This window comes from Choloepus didactylus, chromosome 19 (assembly GCF_015220235.1).
Source record: "Choloepus didactylus isolate mChoDid1 chromosome 19, mChoDid1.pri, whole genome shotgun sequence".
In the NCBI taxonomy this organism is placed as follows: Eukaryota; Metazoa; Chordata; class Mammalia; order Pilosa; family Megalonychidae; genus Choloepus; species Choloepus didactylus.
In genome coordinates, this window is record NC_051325.1 from 35,296,038 (window position 1) to 35,316,777 (window position 20,740).

A 20,740-nucleotide genomic window follows, 5' to 3' on the forward strand; every position below is an offset into this window, starting at 1 on the left:
AATATTTTCGTGAATTTCTCTGCAAGATTACTTGTGTTTTGGAAATTATCTAATATTGCAAACCATTTAGTCATCCACCATAGAGAACTGTGACTATTCAATGATTATTAGAGGTATAAGGGCCATAATGAGACACTCTTAAGAAAGTCTACTTAAATACATAACTTAATGATTTTATCATCTAAATATATTGAAAGGATGCATCAGAAGCAATATATGTGGAAATAGAAATTAAAAAACACTATTTTTTTATCTCCTTGGGGAGTTTAATGCCTGTAAACCTGCAATCTTAATCCCAAACTTTCTCAACATAGCAGTAATTTTCATTTTGTAAATACTAATAATTACATTGGGTTAAAAATAATTATTTAAAGTTTATACTGCCATATAAAAAATAGGTACATTATCATTGCTCTCTTTCACTAACCACAGCTTTCTCAGAGTCTTCTATTGAATTCAGCTTTGTGATGTCATTTCAGGTCACTGAAGTTGGAAATGGGAAAGTTAATTTTGAATCTTATTTTAATCCATGTCATCAAAATGGGAATGGCTTCAAACAACTATCATATCTTTTTCCTGAATAAAGAATTCTCCTAATAACTCTTTACAGCCTCCTTTATCTGCTTGTTTCTAAGACTATAGATAATAGGATTCAGGAAAGGAGGGACTATAGAATAGAACACAGAGGTGATCATGTCCTGATTCATGGGTGAATTGGAGGTTGGCTTCACATATACAGCAGCACCTAAGCTTACAAATACAGTCACCACAAGGATGTGAGGAACACAGGTGGAAAAGGCCTTTCCTCTGGTTGGAAGCTTAAGTACAGTAGAAAATAGGCGAATATAAGACATTACAATAAAGGCAAAGCAGCCACCAGTGATCAGCACTGCAGAGATAAAAATTGAAATTTCATTGCTTAAGGTGTCAGAGCAAGAGAGATACAGTAGAGTGGGGACATCACAGAAGAACTGATGGACCATGTTGGACTGACAGAAGGACAGCTGGAATGTGTTGCCAGTGTGGAATCCTCAAAAACCATACAATTGAGTACTGTGGCAAGTCATCTGGACACAGACCTGAGGGTTCATGATCACAGGGTAGTGGAGGAGCTGGCAGATGGCCACATAGTAGTCATGGACCATGATGGGAGGAGCAGGAGCGCAATTGTAGCAGAGAAAATCACAAGCAAGATCTGAGCTGCAGTTCCTACCATGGAGATCACTTTGTTGTCATGGAGGAAAATGGCACATGCCTTGGGTATTGTAACAGAAATATAGCACATATCCAGGACAGACAGATTCCTAAGAAAGAAATACATGGGGTGTGAAGGTTCCAATCAAAAGTGGTTACTGTGACAACGAGAAGATTCCCTGTCAGAGTTGCCAAGTACATTAGTAGGAAGAGCATGACATGTAAGACTCTGAGCTCCCACACAACAGAAAATCTTGTAAGCATGATTTCAGTCACTGTGGTCGAGTCGGGCATCTTAGAAAAATAAGGCTTAGACATGAAGAGACACAATTCACTGGATGGACATGTCAGGATTTCTGGTAAGGATCCAATGGTCTTTCACCATTCCTGGTGGTGTTTATCCTTTCATCTTCCAGAATTCCACCTACTATGTTTCTTTTTCAATTTGTGGAACATCTGTCAACATTTCTTGTACTTCTGGGATGTTGGTATTGAATTCTTTCTCTTTGTTTCTACCTGAATTTATTTTTTCCCACATTTCAGTATTAGGGACTTCATCCGTTTTGCTTGGACTGGCTTTGAAGTCCATAAGAGGCTCTGCTACAGGGTGGGGAAGTCGAGTCACATTGCCCTGAAATCAGAAGCTTCTCTGAATGGATTCAGCAGCTGTTCTGAATGGCAGCAAGCTCAGAGCACAAAGTGGATATAGTCTACCCCTAACTGCACATCTTAATCTTCCAGTGAGATTTTAAAATGCCAGTTTTCTGGCCCCACCTCCAAATGTTCTGAATTTAATTGTTTTGAGCTCAGAAGGGGCTCAAGCTTCAGGAGTTGTAAAAGCTCTCCAGCTGTTTCCAGTATGCACTCAGGGTTGAGAATATGGCCCTCATCTCTGTGGGGATATGGGCCCTTGAAGCGCTCCACAGACCCACCACTGGGGCTCGGAGACTGCCTCAAAGCTGGCCTCCTGGTGCTTTTGGGTTGTTTTTAGGTGGACTCAGCAGTTCTCAAAATTGAGTGTGCATGAAAATCACCTGAAACGCTGGGTATAGCTACAGATTCCCGGGGCCTTATTCCTAGAAAGTGTCTTTTTAACCAAACTCCCTGGGGCTCAAGCATTGAGAAGCCCTGCAGTAACTGAATTGTCAGCTTTCTGGGGTCAGCTGTACCTTCAGCTGGAAAGTCATCCTGATATGCCTCTAAAATTCCATGCTGCTTTATATCTCATATAGAGCTCTTAGCATTTTTAGCCTTGAATTGCAGAAATCTGTGCCCTTATTGAAATGTTTTGAATTATTTCTTAATCTGATAAAAGTAACAAAGGCTAATTGCAAAAAAAAAAAAAAAAAAAATCAGAAAATCTGGAAGAATAAAAATTAAAATTTTCTCCACTCCCATACCTGTTAATATGTCCATTTATATCCTTCCAGACATTTTCTCTAAATATTTCTAACAACAAATAGTTTCCCACTTCGTGAACAATTTTGCAATCTTTTTTCTCCTTAAAGTGCAATATGTGATGTGATGATACTGTGAAACAGTGTTTGTATACCTCGGATGGTTTCTATGTTGTGTATATATCTCAATAAAATTTCATTAAGAGATGCAATGTATGGTGATTTACAGCTCTCCCTCAACTTCATCTCTATGCCTCCAAAGTGATCAGTTCTTTTCACAGAGTAAAACACTCACTAAATAATCTTAGCAACAAAATTCTACAATTCTGGGACTATAAATAATGTGTCATTTGGGCTTCCAGAGAAATCTACATCCCATTTGCCATGCAGAATGCCCATAGATCCCTGCTTACCAGCCTTGGAATAAAGTAAGTGTTTGGCTGGTAAGAGCAGCAGCTTTACCTAAGGCCTCTCCAGAGGGCACTGCCAAAGCTGTGGGCTCGGGCCCAAGGTAGGAGACTTGCTTATTACAGCCCTGAGTGGCTCCCATATCAGGACCAAAGGAAAACTTGTGAGGGGAGTTGGCTTCTCTCTTTGGAGTCAGAAAGGTCATTGCTCAACCCCTTTGGATTTTCCATCACAGCCAAGGCAGGAGCGAGGGTCAGGCCAGGGAATGAATCCTCTGAGAAGGTCCTTTTAAAGCTTCTTGGCTGGATCAATTTCCTCCCAGGAGCCAGGGAAACAGTGCCTGGGTGGAGTTAACCCCTCTGCTCCCAAGGAATTCTCCCAGGAATGGGTGAGCCTGGGAGCCCAGGCTCCTGGAAGGCAGAGCCACCCAGGGCAAGAGGCCTAAGGAGCCGTGAACTCTGGCTGAAGAAACCTTTCTCGCTGGCCTTGTTAAATCCAACAGGCATAATTGCATCCTGTTGACCTTAATTCCCCTGGCAGGTTTAATTGGTACTGGCATCCCACTTCCTGCCCTGCCCCCATAGAGGCAAAGAGCATGGCTGCACAGCTGGTGCAGGGTGGGGAAGCCCCTCCTTAAGGGTGGTCAGGGGCTCTGGCAGTTCCTAGCTTGGTGGAGGAGGCTTTCCCATGCCCCGCCTCTGTGCTTCCAAGGGAGCATTGGGGAAGAAGCTTGGGGACTCCCAGGGAGCAGCTGGCTGGAACTGAGCTCAGCCCCAGGCAGGCAGGCAGGCAAGCAGGCTGCAGGCAACCCTGTGGATCCGTAACCAGTCCAGCCTCCGTCCCAGCAGCAAGAATGGCTGAGCCCTCTACCTGGGGTGTCCATAAGCCACCTCCGTGCAGTATTCACTAAATGCCCCAGCTACCCCGTGAGAGGGAGGCAGCAAGCACAGTGGTTAGAGTGGCAATGAGCCTCACTTTCGAGTTTCATCCCAACTCTTGTGACTTTGCCTCTGGGACTCAGTTTTCCTATTACATCTGTAAAATGGGGACAAAATAGCTAACATTTATATAGCATTCACTAAGAGTCCACACATTGTTCTGAATGCTTTACATTCTTTACCCTGTGATGTAGGGGCTCATTTTTGAGGTGAGGAAACAAGTGAAGGCATTTGCCCAAGCCACATGTCTCTTAGTCACAGAGAGTCACTGACAGCTCTCCTAACCTCTACACAGTAGGATTGTTGTAAGGATTGAATGGACAACGCTTGTGAAGTTGCTTACCCCAGTGCCTGGTGTGTTTTGGTAAGAGTTAGATAAATGTTAGTTGTTATTATTTGGCAGGTATAATGATAACAAAAGTAGCAAATAAAATCCCTTATGTTGTCCCGGCCTGGATTTTGACCTCATCAGGAGGTGGCTCTGGGTTTGAATGTGAGTGGTTTGAACCCACTCACTAGCTGTGTGCCTTTGGGGACAAGCACTGATCCTCTGGGCATGCTTCCAGACCTTGGAAATGGTCTAACACTTGCCCTCAAGAGTCCCTTGTGAGAATCCAGTGAGCTGGGTAAAGCACTTAGCATAGCCAGGCCTGATCCCTTCCTGGGCACTTGATAAATGGCTGATATTGATCACCTCAATAATGACAAATGGTGTCAGCAAGCTCCATCACAGTATGGTAATCCCACACACCCCAGTCCAGAGCCTTGCTACTCACTCAGTTATTTACTCGTCAAACACTGATCGGCGGGTACATTCTGTGCTGGGTATGCACATGATCATCACACAGTTCCTGCCCTTGAGGGGCTCCCAGACCATGTCAATCATCAGTGGCACCAGCCCAGGGCACTGAGGGAGGCCTGAGGAGGGGTGTCCAACATTTCAAGCTAGACCAGAATATGCTGTGAGGAAGACCAAACAGAGGGCCAAGAGATCCCAAAGTTAAACAGGGACAGGGGGCATTTCAACCTGTAGAATGCTACAAGATCCACGAAGACGGTACCCAGCGGAGAGAGGGGGAGAGGCCTGGGCTGAGACCTTGTAGAAAGGAAGGCGGTACTTTGGGTTTTGAAGGACATTGCTGCCTCAAATTCCTGCCTCGCTGAGTGACTTTGGGCAAACTCTCTCACTCCTTTGAACATTCACATCTTCATCCAGGAAATGGGTATGCTCCCCACAGGGTTATCAAGATGATTACTTAAAACCATATGGATAAAGCTAATAGCAGGTGCTCAATGTGTAGAAGCCCTCTTTCCTCAGGAGAGCCTGGGTTCAGATCCCTACTCAGCCCCTTACCAGCCTTATGACTTTGGATAAGTTACTTAAACTTCCTGTGCCTCAGTTTCCCCATCTGTAATAGTATTTACCACATTAGGTTGTTAGGAAGATCACATGGGTGAATCTACATAAAAGCACTTAGAACGGGCCCGGCACATGGCGAGTGCTATATAAGCATTAATTAGCTATTATTTTTGCTTTCTGGAAGAGGTCAGGTCTTCCAGGCTGATCAACTGGACCTCAAAGGGGAGAAATGAAGGAGAAGGGGGGCCAGGCAGAGCCAAAGTAGTCAAGACCTGGGGAAGGAGAGCCAACTCTGGCCTTCACTAGCCTCTACCAAGAAGGCTAGACATTTGCTCCCTTTAAAAAAAAAAAAAGAATCACCATTTGGGATAGTTAATACACTCACATAGTTCATGGTTCAAGTTGGAACATAAAAGGGGACACAGTGACATCTTCCCCCACTTCTGCTCCCCAGTTTCTTGCATTTCCTACCAAATAATTCTTATTTATATTCAAGTGAAAATGTATAGATTAATTTCTCCCCTTTGGCACAAATAGCAGCATACTCTACATGCTGTTCTATGCCTTGGGTTTTTTTGTTTGTTTGTTTGTTTTACTTGGTAGGTCAGGGCATATCAGTTCACTAACAGCTTCCTCAATCTTCTTTACAGCTACTTAGCCGCTAAGATGTGCCGCATTCTTGCTTTGTTTCCCCCCTCCCTTCTCTCCTCCAAGGGCAGTGGTGAATTTTCCCCATTTGGGAGTCAGAGGAGTTGGGCGGTGGAGCAGAAGCCTGGATGGATGGCAAGAGTTGGGCCCTGAACCCACACACCCACTCCAGGGCTATTTCCAATGCACTCAGCTCTGGCTAGTTCTCAAGGTTCCCCTCAGAGAAGGGTTCTGGGCAGACAGCTCCCGGGTGATGGAGGGCCTTTGGATCACAGCTTTCCCCATCCTGTCTCAGCTGGAGCACCTCTGGGATGGACTGCTCTTTGGGTCATCATTGTGTGGAGGGTCCTTGGAAAACACTCTCCACCAACCCCCTCCTTCTGGGCAGGCCATTGGAGAGAACCTGATGGGCTCAGGAGAGGGATCCAAGAGCACTGCCCCTCTCCCACAGCCACTTGGAGAGGAGCCCAAAGAAGGAGACGTTTTCAAAAGAAAAAGCTTTCAGGCCCATGGATATTGAGCAAATGTCCCTGAGCCAATTTCTTACCCAAAGATGATCCAAGTAGATCCGGATGCCAGGGGCAGGGATCATGGGCACAGAGCTGGGTGCTGGGGTTGGGGTGACCATCCTTGGGCTTACTGGCTCTAACGAGGTTCTGGGGGGATCCCTAGAGATGTGGCGTGGCAGGTAGGCAGAGCTGGGGCCCAGACTGGGCGCAGTCTAGCCCTTCAGCCCCGTCTGAGAGCCCCCATTCTTCCAGGCCCCCTCCCTTACCCTGACCAAATCATGGATCCTGGGCAAGGCCTGGGAAAAGGGCTGCTCCCCCAGGCCCAGGTGCCCCCTCCCTTGTCTCTGCCTGCTGTTCCAACACCACTCCCCCCAGTCGGGCTGTGGGAAGAATGCTGTGTCCTCTGAACGGGGGCCAACAGTGACAGGTGGTGGCAGGCCGAGCTGCATGGCCCCTGGTGTAAGAGATCCTCTCCTCCGTCCCCGCCTCCCCTGCCCGCGCCCCTGCCTCCACCTCTGCCCACCCGGCCCAGTCCCTTACAAGTGCCCTAGGACTGCTCCTGGTCAGCCGCTGTGAGACAGACGGCCACCAGGTTGACCCTCTCTACTCCAGGTATCTCCCCTCAGCTACCTAGCCCTGGCCTCCTCTCTCCACAGCCAGAGAAGAGGAAGAATTCGACAGCCTGACACATCTCACTCTTCTTTCTGCACCTTGAAGGACTTAAGTTAGACAAGCAGAAGCACACGCTTCCCTACCTCATGGCGGCAGAAAATGGAGCAGTCGAGCTGGGAATCCAGAGCCTGTCAACAGGTGCCAAGCTGGGGCAAGAGATGGAGGGAGGAGCTTGGGCAGGGGTGTTTGAATCCAGTGCTGGGCAGAGTCTTCAGTGAAGTTCTGTGCTGGAGTCCTTTCTGCATGGCGTACGGGGGACCTAGAAATCAAAATCCTCTCTGGGCAGGGTTGGGCTGGGTCCAGGGCCTGCACCAAGCCCTTGCCAGAGAGACTGGGAAAATGTGCCGCCTTCACAGGTGGTTAAGGAGGGCTCATCTAAACACTCTTGGCAAGGGATAGAGGTGGGATAGTGGTGGGAAAGGATCAGACCCTGGCAGCCTATCTCTAGGACTCCATTAAGTGGTCCCCAGAGACTCTGTAGGGCAAGCATTTGCAAGTAGTTGCCTGAATGGGGACCTGGGCCCAGAGCTGCTCTTTGCCCAGCCTGGCTTGGGAGGGAGTGGGTGTGTGGAGGGTGGATCCTGACTGGTGCCTCACCTCCTTTGCAGACAAGGCACCTGAAGGTGCAGCAGGCATGGGATCGTCGGCTGCAGAGAAAGACCCTGGCCCCCCAGACCCAAAGATGGACCCTGGCCCCCCAGACCCAAAGAAAGAACCTGATCCTTCCACCCTGAAGAAAGATGCCAAAGCCCCTGTCCCAGAGAAAGTGGATGGTATCCCGGCCCAACCCTCAACCAGTGGCCAGGGCCCGGAGGGAGAGGGTGACCTGGGTGGGGGGCCTGCAGAGGGTAGTGCTGGGCAACCAGCAGCCCTGCCCCAGCAGACCGCAACAACTGAGGCCAATGTGAAGAAGCCCAAGACCAAGCAGGGGTCCTCAGGCAGCCAGGTCCTTGGAGAGCCCAAGGTGGGCAAGAAAGGAGGAGACGGTAAAGCAGCGGCCAGGAGGGGCTCCCCGGCCTTTCTGCACAGTCCTAGCTGTCCTGCCATCATCTCGAGGTGAATGCCCCCTGCTTGGGAGTGGGGAGCAGTCCTGCAGCTCTGTCCCAAGGGGTTGTGCTTAGCTTCCCTGTCCCAGGCATCACACTCAGTTCTGGGGAGGGTAATTTAGACATTCAGCAACCCCTGTCATGAGTCCCACCACCTTAACCCTCCAGTAGTTCTTAGAAGCTTAGAATGTCAGAAGAGGTCCCCAAAGACCACTGAGGCTGAACTCCTCTTCTCTAGACATCCAGGGTCCAGAGTTACCCTTCCTTTATGAGCTTGGGTCTGGCAAAGGGCAGGGCCGAGATGTCAGGAGGAAAGGATGACCCTTCTTTTTGATATAATTATTGGTATAATATGAAAAGATGATAGATAACCATATTGGTAGAGTATAACCAATACTTTCATAACCATAACATTGCACCAGTCTTATATAATCAGCTATATTTATCTTAATGTTAAACAGAGTAATGAGGTCATTAACGATATATTGTAAACCACAATAATATTCATTGTATCAGTTTGATAATTATCTATTAATATAAATTATATCACCACCGTCTTTATGAAGAGCTACATAATCTCCCGAAATGTAGCCATATGCTGAATACCCGCATCAACAATCCAACTAATTGTTATTTATGATCTCTGAGTGCCTTGCTAATCAAGATTATGATCACAGCCACTTTGGGGTGATTTTGTACAAAATGAGTTTGGATAATGAGCCCCAGTGTTTGGGAGTGGAGGGGCAGGTTTGTGTTGGCTCCAGGCTGCAGATAAGTCTCCAGAAGCATGGAGACCTGTCCCAGCCGCGGGGCTGTGGCTGCTGAGGGCTTCACTTCTTGTGTTCTCACCTACCAGCCCCGAGAAGTTGCTGCCCGGGAAGCCCCCAAGTGGGGCATTGGAGCTCATCTTTGAAGGGGTGCCTGTGACCCCTGGACCCACGGACCTGGGGCCAGCCAAGGCAGCAGAAGGAGGGAAGGACATCCTGGCAGAGAGCCGGAAGGAAGCAGGAGAGAAAGCCCCAGGCCAGGCTGGCCAGGCTAAGGTGCAAGGGGATACCTCGAGAGGGATCGAGTTCCAGGCTGTTCCCTCCGAGACATCGGCAGCGGGGCAGGCCCCCTCTCTCACAGCCAGGGAGGAGGACTGCTTCCAGATCTTGGGTAGGCCAGGGGCAGGGGGGGAGCTGGGAGTGCCCTGGGGCTGGGGAGGAGGGAAGGCGCCATCAGCCCCAAGTCTCCCCATGCAGAGGGCTGAACTGCCCTGAGCTGCGCCTCTTCCAGGCCAATTCATCTAAGCGTCACACAACCCCAGGAAATCGGAGTTCCTATTCCCTTCTAATAAATCAGGAAACAGAGCCAGAGAGAAGGGAAAATGGAGTGCCCCAAAATCCCTGGCTAGAATGCAGCCGAGATAAGATTTGAACCCAGGGCAGCCTGACTCCAGAATTCACTTTTCAATTTCTTCTACTTTGGCTACAATGGGATAAAAAATAAAAATAAAATCAGGCATGTTCTTTGGGGAGCCTGACCGCTGGAACAACACAAATGCCCCAGACAGAGGAATTTGGAGTCAATCTGTAGAGGGGCTCAAATGCCACGCTTTGGTAGTTAAACTACATCCTGGGGGTTGTGGGAGCCATAGCGAGTTTGTGAGCTGAGGACTAGAGGTGTCTGTGTGACCAAGGAAGCTGGACATGTGAGATTGGGCAGGGCTGAGGAGTGGGTTAACTTGACGACCAGATGAGGAGCCCGTGGTTTATTCGGTGTGCAGCGGGGAGCCATTGAGCATGAGCGAGCTTGGCAAGCAGGTGAATAGGGAGAGCGCCTGGGCTTGGGTGGGGTGAGATGGGGTCAGAAGAGCCCAGAGTGTCCTGACACCCCCTCCCTCCAGGCCGAGGTGCCCTGGGAGACAAGCCAGCCTGCTTGGTGAGCGGCACAGTGCCATCCAGACAGGGTGGCTGGGCCTGGCGGCTGGGCCGGTGCCAGGAGCCCTGCCTCCTCCCCCCAGTAGCTGCAGGGACCTCCGCCCTGCCCCGCCCAGAAATCACATCCTCAGGGTGATGGGACCTGAGCAACCTCCAAGGACCGTCTGATTTATCACCAGTGTGGCTTCCCTGCCTCCTCTTGCTGTTTATAAAGAGGTTTCCATTCCCGATGACTCAGCCTGCCAGCTGCCAGGGCCTGCTGTCCCCATGTCCGCCACCAGGTGGTGGTCTCTCCCCACCAAACATCTCCACCCCTGCCCGCCGCCCAGCTCCATGGGCCATGCCCATGTTGGACGGTCCTTCCCCAAGTCTGGCCCGTGTCGTGATGGTGTTAGGTGGGATGCTAGACTGTTCCCACCATCTGCCCTTCATTCAGACACAGCAACCCCAGCATCTGGCATTCCACCATTAAAACTGTTTTTTGTTTTGTTTTGTTTTGTTTTTTAATGGAAATGCAGGTAGCTTGGGAGGCAGCCTTCATCCTTATAACTGTGGGAGGGCCTGAGAAGTCCAATAAGCCTTCCTCAGTGCTCTGAGGGGAGAAGCTGAATCTCCCTCCAAGAGTGGCTGAAAGTTCCCCAAGACTACTTTGTATAATTGGAAACTGGGCCCCCTAATCCCTGTCCTGGGGTCAGCCATCTCCCCAGGTATCACTTGGTGAACTTCCCTGTCTGGGACCCAGGCCAGGCAGGAGGGGGTGGGTCACAGCGGGTCCTCAGCAGCCCCCAGCTCTGACTGGTACAACCCTGCTCTGCCTCCCCAGATGACTGCCCACCACCCCCTGCTCCCTTCCCCCACCGCATTGTGCAGCTGAGGACGGGAAATGTCAACAGTGAATTCAGCATCAACTCCAAGGAGGCGCTGGGAGGGTGAGAGCTGGGACCCCAAGCCACTGACACAGGGGCAGGCGTGCACACAGTCCTGGGGCCTCACAGCTTCCCAGTGAAAGTCCAAGACACCCCCAAGCCTACACGGTCTGCCTCGATCCTGGGCACCCCATACCGACCACCTCAGAGTGGTTCCTGCTGTGTAAGGAGCCTTGGCACAGCTTGTACCCCTAACATACCTTCCTCCCTGTGTGTGAGGGTACCTTCCTCCCCTGCCTCCACAAGCCAGAGTGACGGGGCTGCCCTGTCTTGGGCTGTCCTTCCTATGACTCTACCCTTCCTGTGCACACGCATCATGTGCTTCAGAGAACGTGACTTCAGCCATGGCCCCAGTTGTGCACTTTGCAGCACCAGGAGGGAGGCAGGGCTGACTGGGGTGAGGGTCCCCATCTCACAGAGGAGGATCTCGAGGCACCCACTGGGTCTGGGGCCAAGACAGGAACAGAGCACAGGCCCATTGTCACCCCAGTGCCCTTTGGAGCCCCTTCATCCCCACCCTCTTCTCTTTCCAGTGGGAAGTTTGGAGCAGTCTGTACTTGTACAGAGAGAGCCACAGGCCTCAAGCTGGCGGCCAAGGTCATCAAGAAACAGACCCCCAAAGACAAGGTAGTGAGGGGTGGGTGCTGGCTGTGTTGGGGGGGGGCTCCCTAGAGTGGTACTTACCTCCCTTCACTCACACCTTGTTGCACCGAAGACACCCAGACAGACAGCCCTGCCGTCTGATAACCCAGCCTCCTCAGCAGGGAACATGGCATGGGGACTTCCCCTTGGGATATCCGTGCCCTCTGTTTGATTCAGTTCACCAAACACTGATGAGTGCTGGCTCTGGGCCAGGCCCTGTGCCGGGCACCGTGCTCCTTACCTCAGGGAGCTGACACCAAGGTAAACAAAACTCGGTCTAGAACTTTACCTCAGCACCCAGCCTGGGGCCTGGCTCAGAGAAGGCCAACAGCAGTATTTGTGCAAGGAGTGAATGAATGTGGGCAGAGGCTCACCTGGGGTGAGGAAGTCGGGTGTGTGAAGAGGTGATGATAACCTAGCAACCCAGTGTGATCAGAGCTGGAGCTCAGGAATGCGTGGGGCCCATTGGAGGGTGCTCCTGACTCAGCCTGAGGGGTCACAGAAGCCTGGACCAGCTGCCAACTGAGTGAGGGCTTTGAAGAATGAGGAGGTGTTTTCCAGTGGAAAAGGTAGGGAAAAGACTTTCAGGTGGAGGGAAATAAGGGAGGGAGGCCTGAGGGCCAGAAACAGCAGGTACCTGCAGGAACGCATTGCACTGAGGCAGCGGGCAGGGGGGAGTGAGGCTGTGGGCATTCCAGGCAGAGGCCACAGCACGTGCTCCAGATCCCGAAGGAGCTCCTGATCACTGCGGTCCTGTATTTTCCTAACGTAACTCTAGGCACATTTGTCAGGTGTGTCTTCTCTATGTGACTAGGTGTTTCTCAGCCTTTTCCGCCTGACCGGGCCAGGAAAGGCCTCTATCACAGGACTGACTCAGTGTAGATGCATAATGCAGATTTGCTGTCCAAGTGAATTTGCCTCTGCTCTTGGTTAATTGATTATGGGACATCTTTTATGCACTGTGCCAGGTGCCCTCAGGGAGCTGAGAGAGGAGGGACAGAAAACTAAAAAACAAAACAAAAAGCATGGTGTCAGGTACTGAGAAATGCTAGGAAGAAAAATACGCCAGGTAAGGTGGAGGGAGCATGGAGCTGGTGGGGCCCGTTTTCAATGGGCCGGTGAGATTGGGCCTCTCTGAAGGTGTGTGAGGTAAGACCTGAATGGAGGAACAGAATAGAGAGGGGGACAGGAGCAAGGAAGACGATGGTCAGCACCTGACTGCTGGCTCTGGAAGGGCTGGGGAGGCCTGATTTGTGGCATTGCCAGTTTCCCTGGTGTAAATGTTTCTACCATAGCCAATTTCAAGCTACCAATGTGACAACTGGCTTGCAGACTTTCTGAAAGTGACAAATAATGATGGCGTAGACTAAGAAGGCAGTGGTGGAGGAGGCGAGGGGTGACTGGGTTGGTAACACAGCTCGAGGGTAGTGTCAAAGGTTTTACTGGTGGATTGGATATGGGGGTGAGGAAGTGAGCATGCAAGGCCTCAAGAGAGCACCACACTTGTGTCCCACACACCTGGGTGAAGCGTGGTGTCCTTTTCCTGAAGGTCAAGCTGAGGGTGGTTCAGTTGTAGGGAAGGGCGGTATTGAGGGTTTAACTTTGCACATGATAGATTTGCAAGGCCTGTTAGACATCCAAGGGAAATGGCAAGTGGGCAGTTGGATATATTGGAGTCTGTGAGATCCAGGGAGAGTTCAGAGGTGGAGGTATATATATTTGGGAATCAGTGATATTTGGGTGGAACGTAAATTCCTGGGATGGGATGAGAATGCCCAGGGAGAGAGGAGCCCTCAGCCATCCCAGTCTTCAGTCAGGAGAAACGGAAAGGTGTGCCAGCAGGAAGGCTGGGCCGAGGGAGTGGGGGAACCCTCCCCCGGCAAGGGGTGTGCCTCTGTTCTGGAGGCCCCAGGAGGAAGAGAGGAGCTGAAGTAGGGGAAGGACAGGGTCTCACGGGGTTAGAAGGCTCACTCCTGGGGGTGGTGAGGACAACAGACTTGCAGGGGTGGAAGGGATGGGGGTGACACGGGGACTGGTGAGGAGGAGGCTGGGCAGGGTCTGGGGAGGCCCACCACAGGTATAGAGGATGGAGGGCAGGGGGTGATGGGGCTCAGAATGTGCCCCTGACTCGCTTGGTCTCCAGGAAATGGTGATGCTCGAGATCGAGGTTATGAACCAGCTGAACCACCGCAATCTGATCCAGCTCTACACAGCCATCGAGACCTCGCGTGAGATTGTCCTGTTCATGGAGTAGTGAGTGCCGGCAGGGGTCAGGGGGCTGGGTGGGGGTACCAGCAGGCCCAAGAAGCAAGCCTGTGGAGGGGTCTGTGCACACAGCATTGAGGGCGGTGAGCTCTTCGAGCGGATTGTGGATGAGGACTATCACCTGACGGAGGTGGACACCATGGTGTTTGTCAGGCAGATCTGCGACGGGATCCTCTTCATGCACAAGATGAGGGTCCTGCACCTGGACCTCAAGGTACTGGGGCTGGGGCCTCTGGGTGGGTCAGAAGCAGCCTCCCACCAGGGTTATAGCCATTGTCCCTTCCACACTCCTCCCTTCTGCTCTTCCTCATCCCTCCTTCCAGCCATAGATTCAAAAAGGGTTTATGACTAAGTGCCAGGAGCCAGGGACACAATAGAGTGGGGAAAAAAGAGATGTGGTCCTGGCTCTAATGGAGCTTCTAGTCTAGTATTGAGCACTTGTTAAAGGGTCTTTTCCAGTCTTGTGAGCCCCACACTCAGTGTCTGATGCATGGATGTTGCTAAGTGTTGCAGAAAAACCTACCTCAGTGTTAGCCTCTGAAAGGCACTAATCAATGTCTGTTCATTTATTCAGCAATCAACAAATATCTGTTGAGCCTGCTGTATGCTTGGCAATTGTTCTGGTTTGCTAATGCTGTCGTTTTGCAAAATACCAGAAATGGATTGGCTTTTATAAAGGGGATTTGTTTGGTTACAAAGTTACAGTCTTAAGGCCATAAACTGTCAAAGGTAAGGCATCAATAACAGGTTCCTTCACTGGAGAAAGGCTGTTGGCGTCTGGAAAACCTCTGTTAGCTGGGAAGGCAGGTGGCTGACGTCTGCTTGCTCCCAGGTTGTGTTTCAAAATGGCGTTCTCCAAATGTTGCTCTTGGGGCATTTTGTCTCCTCTTAGCTGCAGCTCTTCCAAAATGTCATTCTCAGTTGCTCTCTGTTCCTTCTGTTTGTCAGCTCTTTTATATGGCTCCAGTGATTTAATTCAGACCCACCCCGAATGGGTGGGGTAACACCTCCATGGAAATTATCCAATCAAAGGTCTTGCCCACAGTTGATTGAGTCACATCTCCATGGAAACACTCGGTCAAAGGATTTCAACCTAATCAACACTAATACGTCGGCCCCCACAAGATTGCATCAAAGAATATGGCATTTTGAGGGACATAATACATCCAAACCAGCACAGCACTAGTCTAGGTGGTGGAGATCCAGGGAAGAACAAAACTGATAAAAAAAATCTCTGCCCGCAATGAACTTATGTTCGAGAGGCAGAGTCAGAAAAGCAAATACCTCTGGTGTCATCCCAGCAATATGCACATGGTAGATGCTGACAAAGATATCTTGGAAAGGAGAAGATTTATGTCCCTCTCTGACCTTGCTCAGTACCTTGCACATTAGTGGGTCAGAGAGAGCAAATAGATTTTATGGATTATACCAACTCCTCTCAACCGGAGCTCAGCACCATCTGCCATGGCACAGAGTAGGCAGGGGCACTGCAAGTGCCAGGCAGTTGCCACCCTTATGGTAGGTGTTAATGCTTGTGGGATAAGTGGCAAGTCTAATGGAGGAGACGAGATGTTAACATTGAGGAGGGCAGGCCCGATCCCTGAGCCCAGTGGCTAGTACTTTCATTCATTCATTTAGTAAATAGGTACCTGCTGCCTGCAAGGCAGGGAATGTGAAGCTGCAGATTCGTGGGGGTGGGGCAGGAGGGGGGTACATTCATAAAATAATCACCAAGTAAATTAGCAAGTACACGAGAGTAAGGGGAAAGTGCACAAGGTGCAACTGGAGAAGTCAACAAGGGTCAGAGCAGGGCAGGGTGGTGCTGCGGCCACAGACCACCCCCCCATGGCCCTTACCAGGCCTCAGGCCCGGTTCTGACAGGAGAAAACAAGGAGGGTAAGTGGATGGATTTAAATGGGGAAAAAGTGGAAGCAGGGGATCAAAGAGGCTGGTGCGGTAATCCAGGAGGGAGAAGATGGCCAGGGTGGAAGGAATGGGACGTGGTCAGGTGACGGATATGTTTTGAAAATAGAGCCAGTCAGGTTTGCTGGTCATTTGGATGTGGAAGGTTAGGGAAAGGAGCGGTCCAAGGGTGACTCCTGAGTTGCTGGCTTGGACAAGGGGGTGGATGGCGGCCCCTTCACAGAGCTGGTGGGGGCGTGGGGTAGCCGGTGCCTGCCTGGTGGCGTGGGGGGCCTGCCATTCCCCCATGAAAGCCAATTTCCTTGGGGTAAAGCATAGTCCCTAATTAAAATGCAAAGCCCTAGGAGGAAGCTCCACCTTAAGCTCTGTATCCAAAAATGTGTTTTTTCAGGATGGTAATAAGTTTTCCACCAAAAAAGCATTTTATAGTCAAGTTGGTCAGGGGAACCCTGGCCGAGAGGCCAGTTAACGGGCCTCTCTGCTGCCAAGCTCTCAGGACCTCACATGTGGGGTCTTCTTTTCTTCCCCTTGTCTTGGTGGGACATCAAGTGGAGCTATTAAAGTCATCGGTGTCCTGCTCTGAGTGAATGTGTCACTTCAGAAAGGTCATTCAGAGCCTCAAATAAAATTCCCACAGAGCCCAGATAGGAACAGAAATGAGTTAAACAGGCTGGGACAGGGGCTAGTGGAGAGCACGGGCCACCTGGAGGGCTGTGGCCCCACCTCAGGGGTCAGCGGCGACTCATCCGAGCACGTGGCCGTGAGGCCAGGACTTCCACACGGTTTTCCAAGAGGGGCTGGAAATCGAGGTTCTTGCATGAAGTCTCCTGCCTTTTAACCATCATTAACTATAAATTGTGTACCCCCTGCAACTTCAGTTAGTCCCGTGTCCTTCTGTTATACGACGACAAAGAAACGGAGGTGCAAAATCCTTATTCCCAAATTCACCTGTGTTTAGGCGCACAGGTTTCCTCTGAGTCTTGACTGAGCATCTGCTGGGGTATGTGTGTGAGGCGGGGTGGGCTAGGGGGGCAAGGAAGTGAGAAGAAGGTGGTCCCCACCCTGGAAGAACCAACCCACCAGCACAACGGCTGCTCCAGCTCCCAGCTGTAGAGTGCACTGTGGGTCCTTGTTGGCTCGCCAGCAGGCAGGGTGACAACAAGAGGCAGGCACTAGAGCCAGGCCATGCTAGGTGACTGTGGCCAAGTCACTTCTGTGCCTGAGCCTCAGTTTCCTCAACTGCAAAATGGGGGTGGATGGTGAGTATATCTGCCTCATAGGGTTGTTGGGAAGACCACTGAGCCAGCACATGAAAAGTGGTTGACACGAGGTCTGATTGTGGGTTGCTGTTGTCGTTGTCCCTCACTGGGGGGTAGACAGAATACTTTAGAGGGGACTCGTAACAGTGGGAAGCCCCTGCTGCCAAGCAGCCCTCAGCCAATATTCTCTTTCTCTGGTCTCTGGAACTCTTCGTATCTGATGGTGGCCTTGAACTGGCCTCCCACCCAGGGGTGAACCTCTTTTCCTCTCTAGGCCTCAGTTTCCCCATCCTCAGAAAGGCCAGAACAACCTTGTTTTTTTGTGGCTTTAAATGAAGGCCCCACTGTGAGACCTTCTCCCTCTCTGGGCCCTGGGTTCCTGTCTGTCCTGGAGTGGGAAGGTCCAGATACTCCTTGAGAGGCTGCACTCGGGCAGCCTGGGCCTCTGCCCAGGGGGCCTGGGACCTGGGTGAACCTGGGCAGGGTATGAAGGGTGAGCTGGGGCACCAGGCCACCCCCTTTCTCCTCAGCCAGAGAACATCCTGTGTGTCAACACCACGGGCCACTTGGTGAAGATCATTGACTTCGGCCTGGCACGGAGGTACCAGCTGGGTGGTGGGGAGCAGGGAGAGGCCCTGGCCTGGTCCAGGGGCGACACTCTGAACTCTTGGCCTCACTCCCAGGTACAACCCCCACGAGAAGCTGAAGGTGAATTTTGGGACCCCGGAGTTCCTGTCACCTGAGGTGGTGAATTACGACCAAATCTCCGATAAGACAGACATGTGGAGTATGGGGGTCATCACCTACATGCTGTGAGCCCCGAGGGCAGGTGGTGTTTACAGGTGGGGGTGGGGGGCATGGGTGAGCAGCCATGGCTGGGATTGGCCTTGGAGTCCTGGAGAGTTGGTCCCGCCTCCCTGTTCTCTCAGTCAGGGGTTTGCTGGAGGTAGGGTGGGGGGAGTGCTAGGGAGAGCCAAGGAAGGGGAAATTTGTACCCTTTAACAGGAGGAAAAACCAAGGCCCCCAAATGCATGTATCTCCAGAGCATAAGTGTCCTAGCCCAGGGCTCTGGACACAGATCTCTGATGACCCCAGGGTGGGGGCAGAGGGGAAGGGGGCATTTTTTGGTGCACTCACCATGTACCTTACACTTGTCATTCCTCATCTTCACTGTAACCTTGGGAAGCTGGGATGGTTATGCCCATTTTACAGATGAGAAGAATGAGTCTCAGAGAGGGGAAATGACTTGCCCAAGGTCACCCAGCCAGATTCAAACCCAGGTCTGTCCCACTCGAGAGGCTGGGGGTCTTTGCAGCATATGGTTTCCATCACCTGACCCCCAAAGGGACTCAACATCTCCAGTCTCACCTCTCTGCCCTCTGCCCTGTTCCAGGCTGAGTGGGCTCTCCCCCTTCCTGGGAGATGATGACACGGAGACACTGAACAATGTCCTATCTGCCAACTGGTACTTTGATGAAGAGACCTTTGAGGCTGTGTCAGACGAGGCCAAAGACTTTGTCTCCAACCTCATCGTCAAGGACCAGAGGTGAGGCTGACCCCATGACACAGGCCCGGGGGGCCTGGCTGGACTCTGCTGCCTCCTCAGCTCACGCCCACCATTGCACGCTGCTCCCCTCCTGCAGGGCCCGGATGAACGCTGCCCAGTGCCTTGCCCACCCCTGGCTCAACAACCTGGCGGAGAAAGCAAAGCGCTGTAACCGGCGCCTCAAGTCCCAGATCTTGCTTAAGAAATACCTCATGAAGAGGCGCTGGAAGGTACCACTGGGACCGGGGTAGGGAAGAGGGTGGGGCTGCAGGGTGGGAAAGCGTCCTGCCACCTGATCCCAGGCCCCATCCTGCTGACCAGGCCTGGCCCAGTCTGGAAAAATGGTAGATTGGCTTCTTGTTGCTGTGGGCTGGCTCCTGCTCTGGAGCAGTGCCTTCCCAGCCCCTCTGCTGTGCCCCAGAACCAGGCCGGGGGCCCCTGGGGCTGGAGTTTCTAGGGCTCGGGCTCAAGAAAAGGTGTCTGACTCTATCACAGGCTTCCTGCCTCCATTTTGCAAATATTTATTGAACTTGTATTACTTCTAGGCACTGGGGATACAGTGGTGAACAAAAGAGACGAGGATCCCAGTCTTTGTGGACTTACTTTTGGTGGGGATGGGGTGGAGGGTGGGAGGGAATTATTGCAAAGGGTCACAGTTTCTGTGAGCTGTTCCTGGGGAGAGATTGCACTTTTAAATAGGGTGGTCAGGGTAGGGTTTCCTGAGAAGGGGCGCGTGCACGAAGACTTGACAGAAGTGAGGGAGTTGTGCCAGTATTGGGGGGAAGAGTGTTCCAGGCAGAGGGAACAGCCAGTGCAAAGACCCTGAGGCAGAGTCTGGTTGGTGATTTGAGGAACAGGAAGTGGGCAGCAGGGCAGCTTGGAGGGCAGTGAATGAGAGGGTGGGAGGATGAAGTTGGAGAGGAATGGGGGGCAGGTTGTGGAGGGACCCGCAGGACATGGTGAGGGGAGAAGTAGCCATTGGAGGGTTTTGAGCAGCGTGGCACCCAGGCCAGGCCCGGCTTACGTGTATGCTGAATGAATGAAGGCATCCTGGACGAGGCAGTGCTTGGCGCCTCCTGTGGCCGTTTTAGACACTGCACTGTCCCTCGCCCTCCTGGAATGAAGAAAACACTAAGCTCCTCCGCAGCTTGTCGCCTGCCCTGGGGCTAACTGGGACCCCCTCTTTCACCCCCCAGAAAAACTTCATCGCCGTCAGCGCTGCCAACCGATTCAAGAAGATCAGCAGCTCGGGGGCTCTGATGGCTCTGGGGGTCTGAGCCCCGGGAGCGCCTCAGGCCTGGATGCAGCCGCTCGGTGGCAAGGGCTGAGACCACCGCAGCTCAGGAGGCCAGAGCAGACAGCCAGATCCCCAGGGCGGGCTGGCCGGGATGAGGCTGCACCAGACTGGGAGGCCCGGGGCTCCCCACGCCCCCCACGCAGTGACCGCTTGCCCGACATGAGCTGCCTGGGAGTGCAGCCTGGATCCACCCTGCTAATGTCTCCCCAGACCGCGCTCCAGCCCTCTGCCACAGCCTGGACTCCACCAGCCACAGAGTCCTGTGAGGCTGCTTCCGGTTCCCTCGTTAGCTCGCCCTCTTTGAACTGCTGCCCTGGTGACCCCTGCTTTGCCCCATCTGAGGTGCCCCTGGCCTGGGCTTGCTCTTAGCTGGGGTGGGATAGGTGGGGGGTCCCAGAGTGTGGGGCTTCTGTAGTTGCGGGTGGGAGGCTCCTAAGGGGACAGGAAGGCAGCCACGCTGATTCCTGAGGCCCAACTGCCAGGGAGACAGAGCAGCCTTTGTGAGAGCGGCCCTCCGTGCCCCCGCCCGCCTCCCCACTCCCCACAGATAAGGCCCAACTCACACCATCTGGCCTGGGCCCGGCCCCCGCCCACCTTCCTTGCGACCACCAACACACAGGAACTCTGTGTGAGACAGGGCACCCCGCCCAGGCCTGGCGGAGAGGGAGGGGAGACGCCTGGGGGATGCGGGAGACTGCCCTGAGTGTGCCTGAGGGCCAAGCCAGGTCCAGCCCCACAACCCCAGGAGAGAGGGGGCCCCTGGCTGATGGGGGTCAGCAGGCCCAGGA

The 20,740-nt window shown here is 52.3% G+C and overlaps 1 protein-coding gene and 1 pseudogene across 1 annotated transcript; one reads left to right on the top strand and one right to left on the bottom strand.

Moving 5' to 3' along the window:
- Window positions 1-593: 593 nt before the first annotated feature.
- On the bottom strand, window positions 594-1,488 carry LOC119515276 (annotated as a pseudogene).
- Window positions 1,489-7,212: 5,724 nt separating this feature from the next.
- Window positions 7,213-19,958, top strand: MYLK2 (myosin light chain kinase 2). The gene is made up of 12 exons (XM_037811956.1): window positions 7,213-7,264; window positions 7,735-8,182; window positions 9,029-9,330; window positions 10,918-11,023; window positions 11,554-11,647; window positions 13,806-13,915; window positions 14,000-14,141; window positions 17,640-17,710; window positions 17,793-17,921; window positions 18,503-18,655; window positions 18,753-18,885; window positions 19,852-19,958. Exons 1-12 carry the CDS (start codon window positions 7,213-7,215, stop codon window positions 19,930-19,932), a joined length of 1,821 nt encoding a protein of 606 aa, XP_037667884.1. The 3' UTR covers window positions 19,933-19,958.
- Window positions 19,959-20,740: the final 782 nt, after the last annotated feature.

What these genes read in the sequence shown, in the direction of transcription:
- MYLK2 (XM_037811956.1), top strand. Translation starts at nt 7,213, where the DNA reads ATGGCGGCAGAAAATGGAGCAGTCGAGCTGGGAATCCAGAGCCTGTCA. An exon ending in AATCCAGAGCCTGTCAACAG is followed by an intron (nt 7,265 to 7,734) that starts GTGCCAAGCTGG and finishes CCTCCTTTGCAG; the next exon opens with ACAAGGCACCTGAAGGTGCA. An exon ending in AACAGACCCCCAAAGACAAG is followed by an intron (nt 11,648 to 13,805) that starts GTAGTGAGGGGT and finishes CTTGGTCTCCAG; the next exon opens with GAAATGGTGATGCTCGAGAT.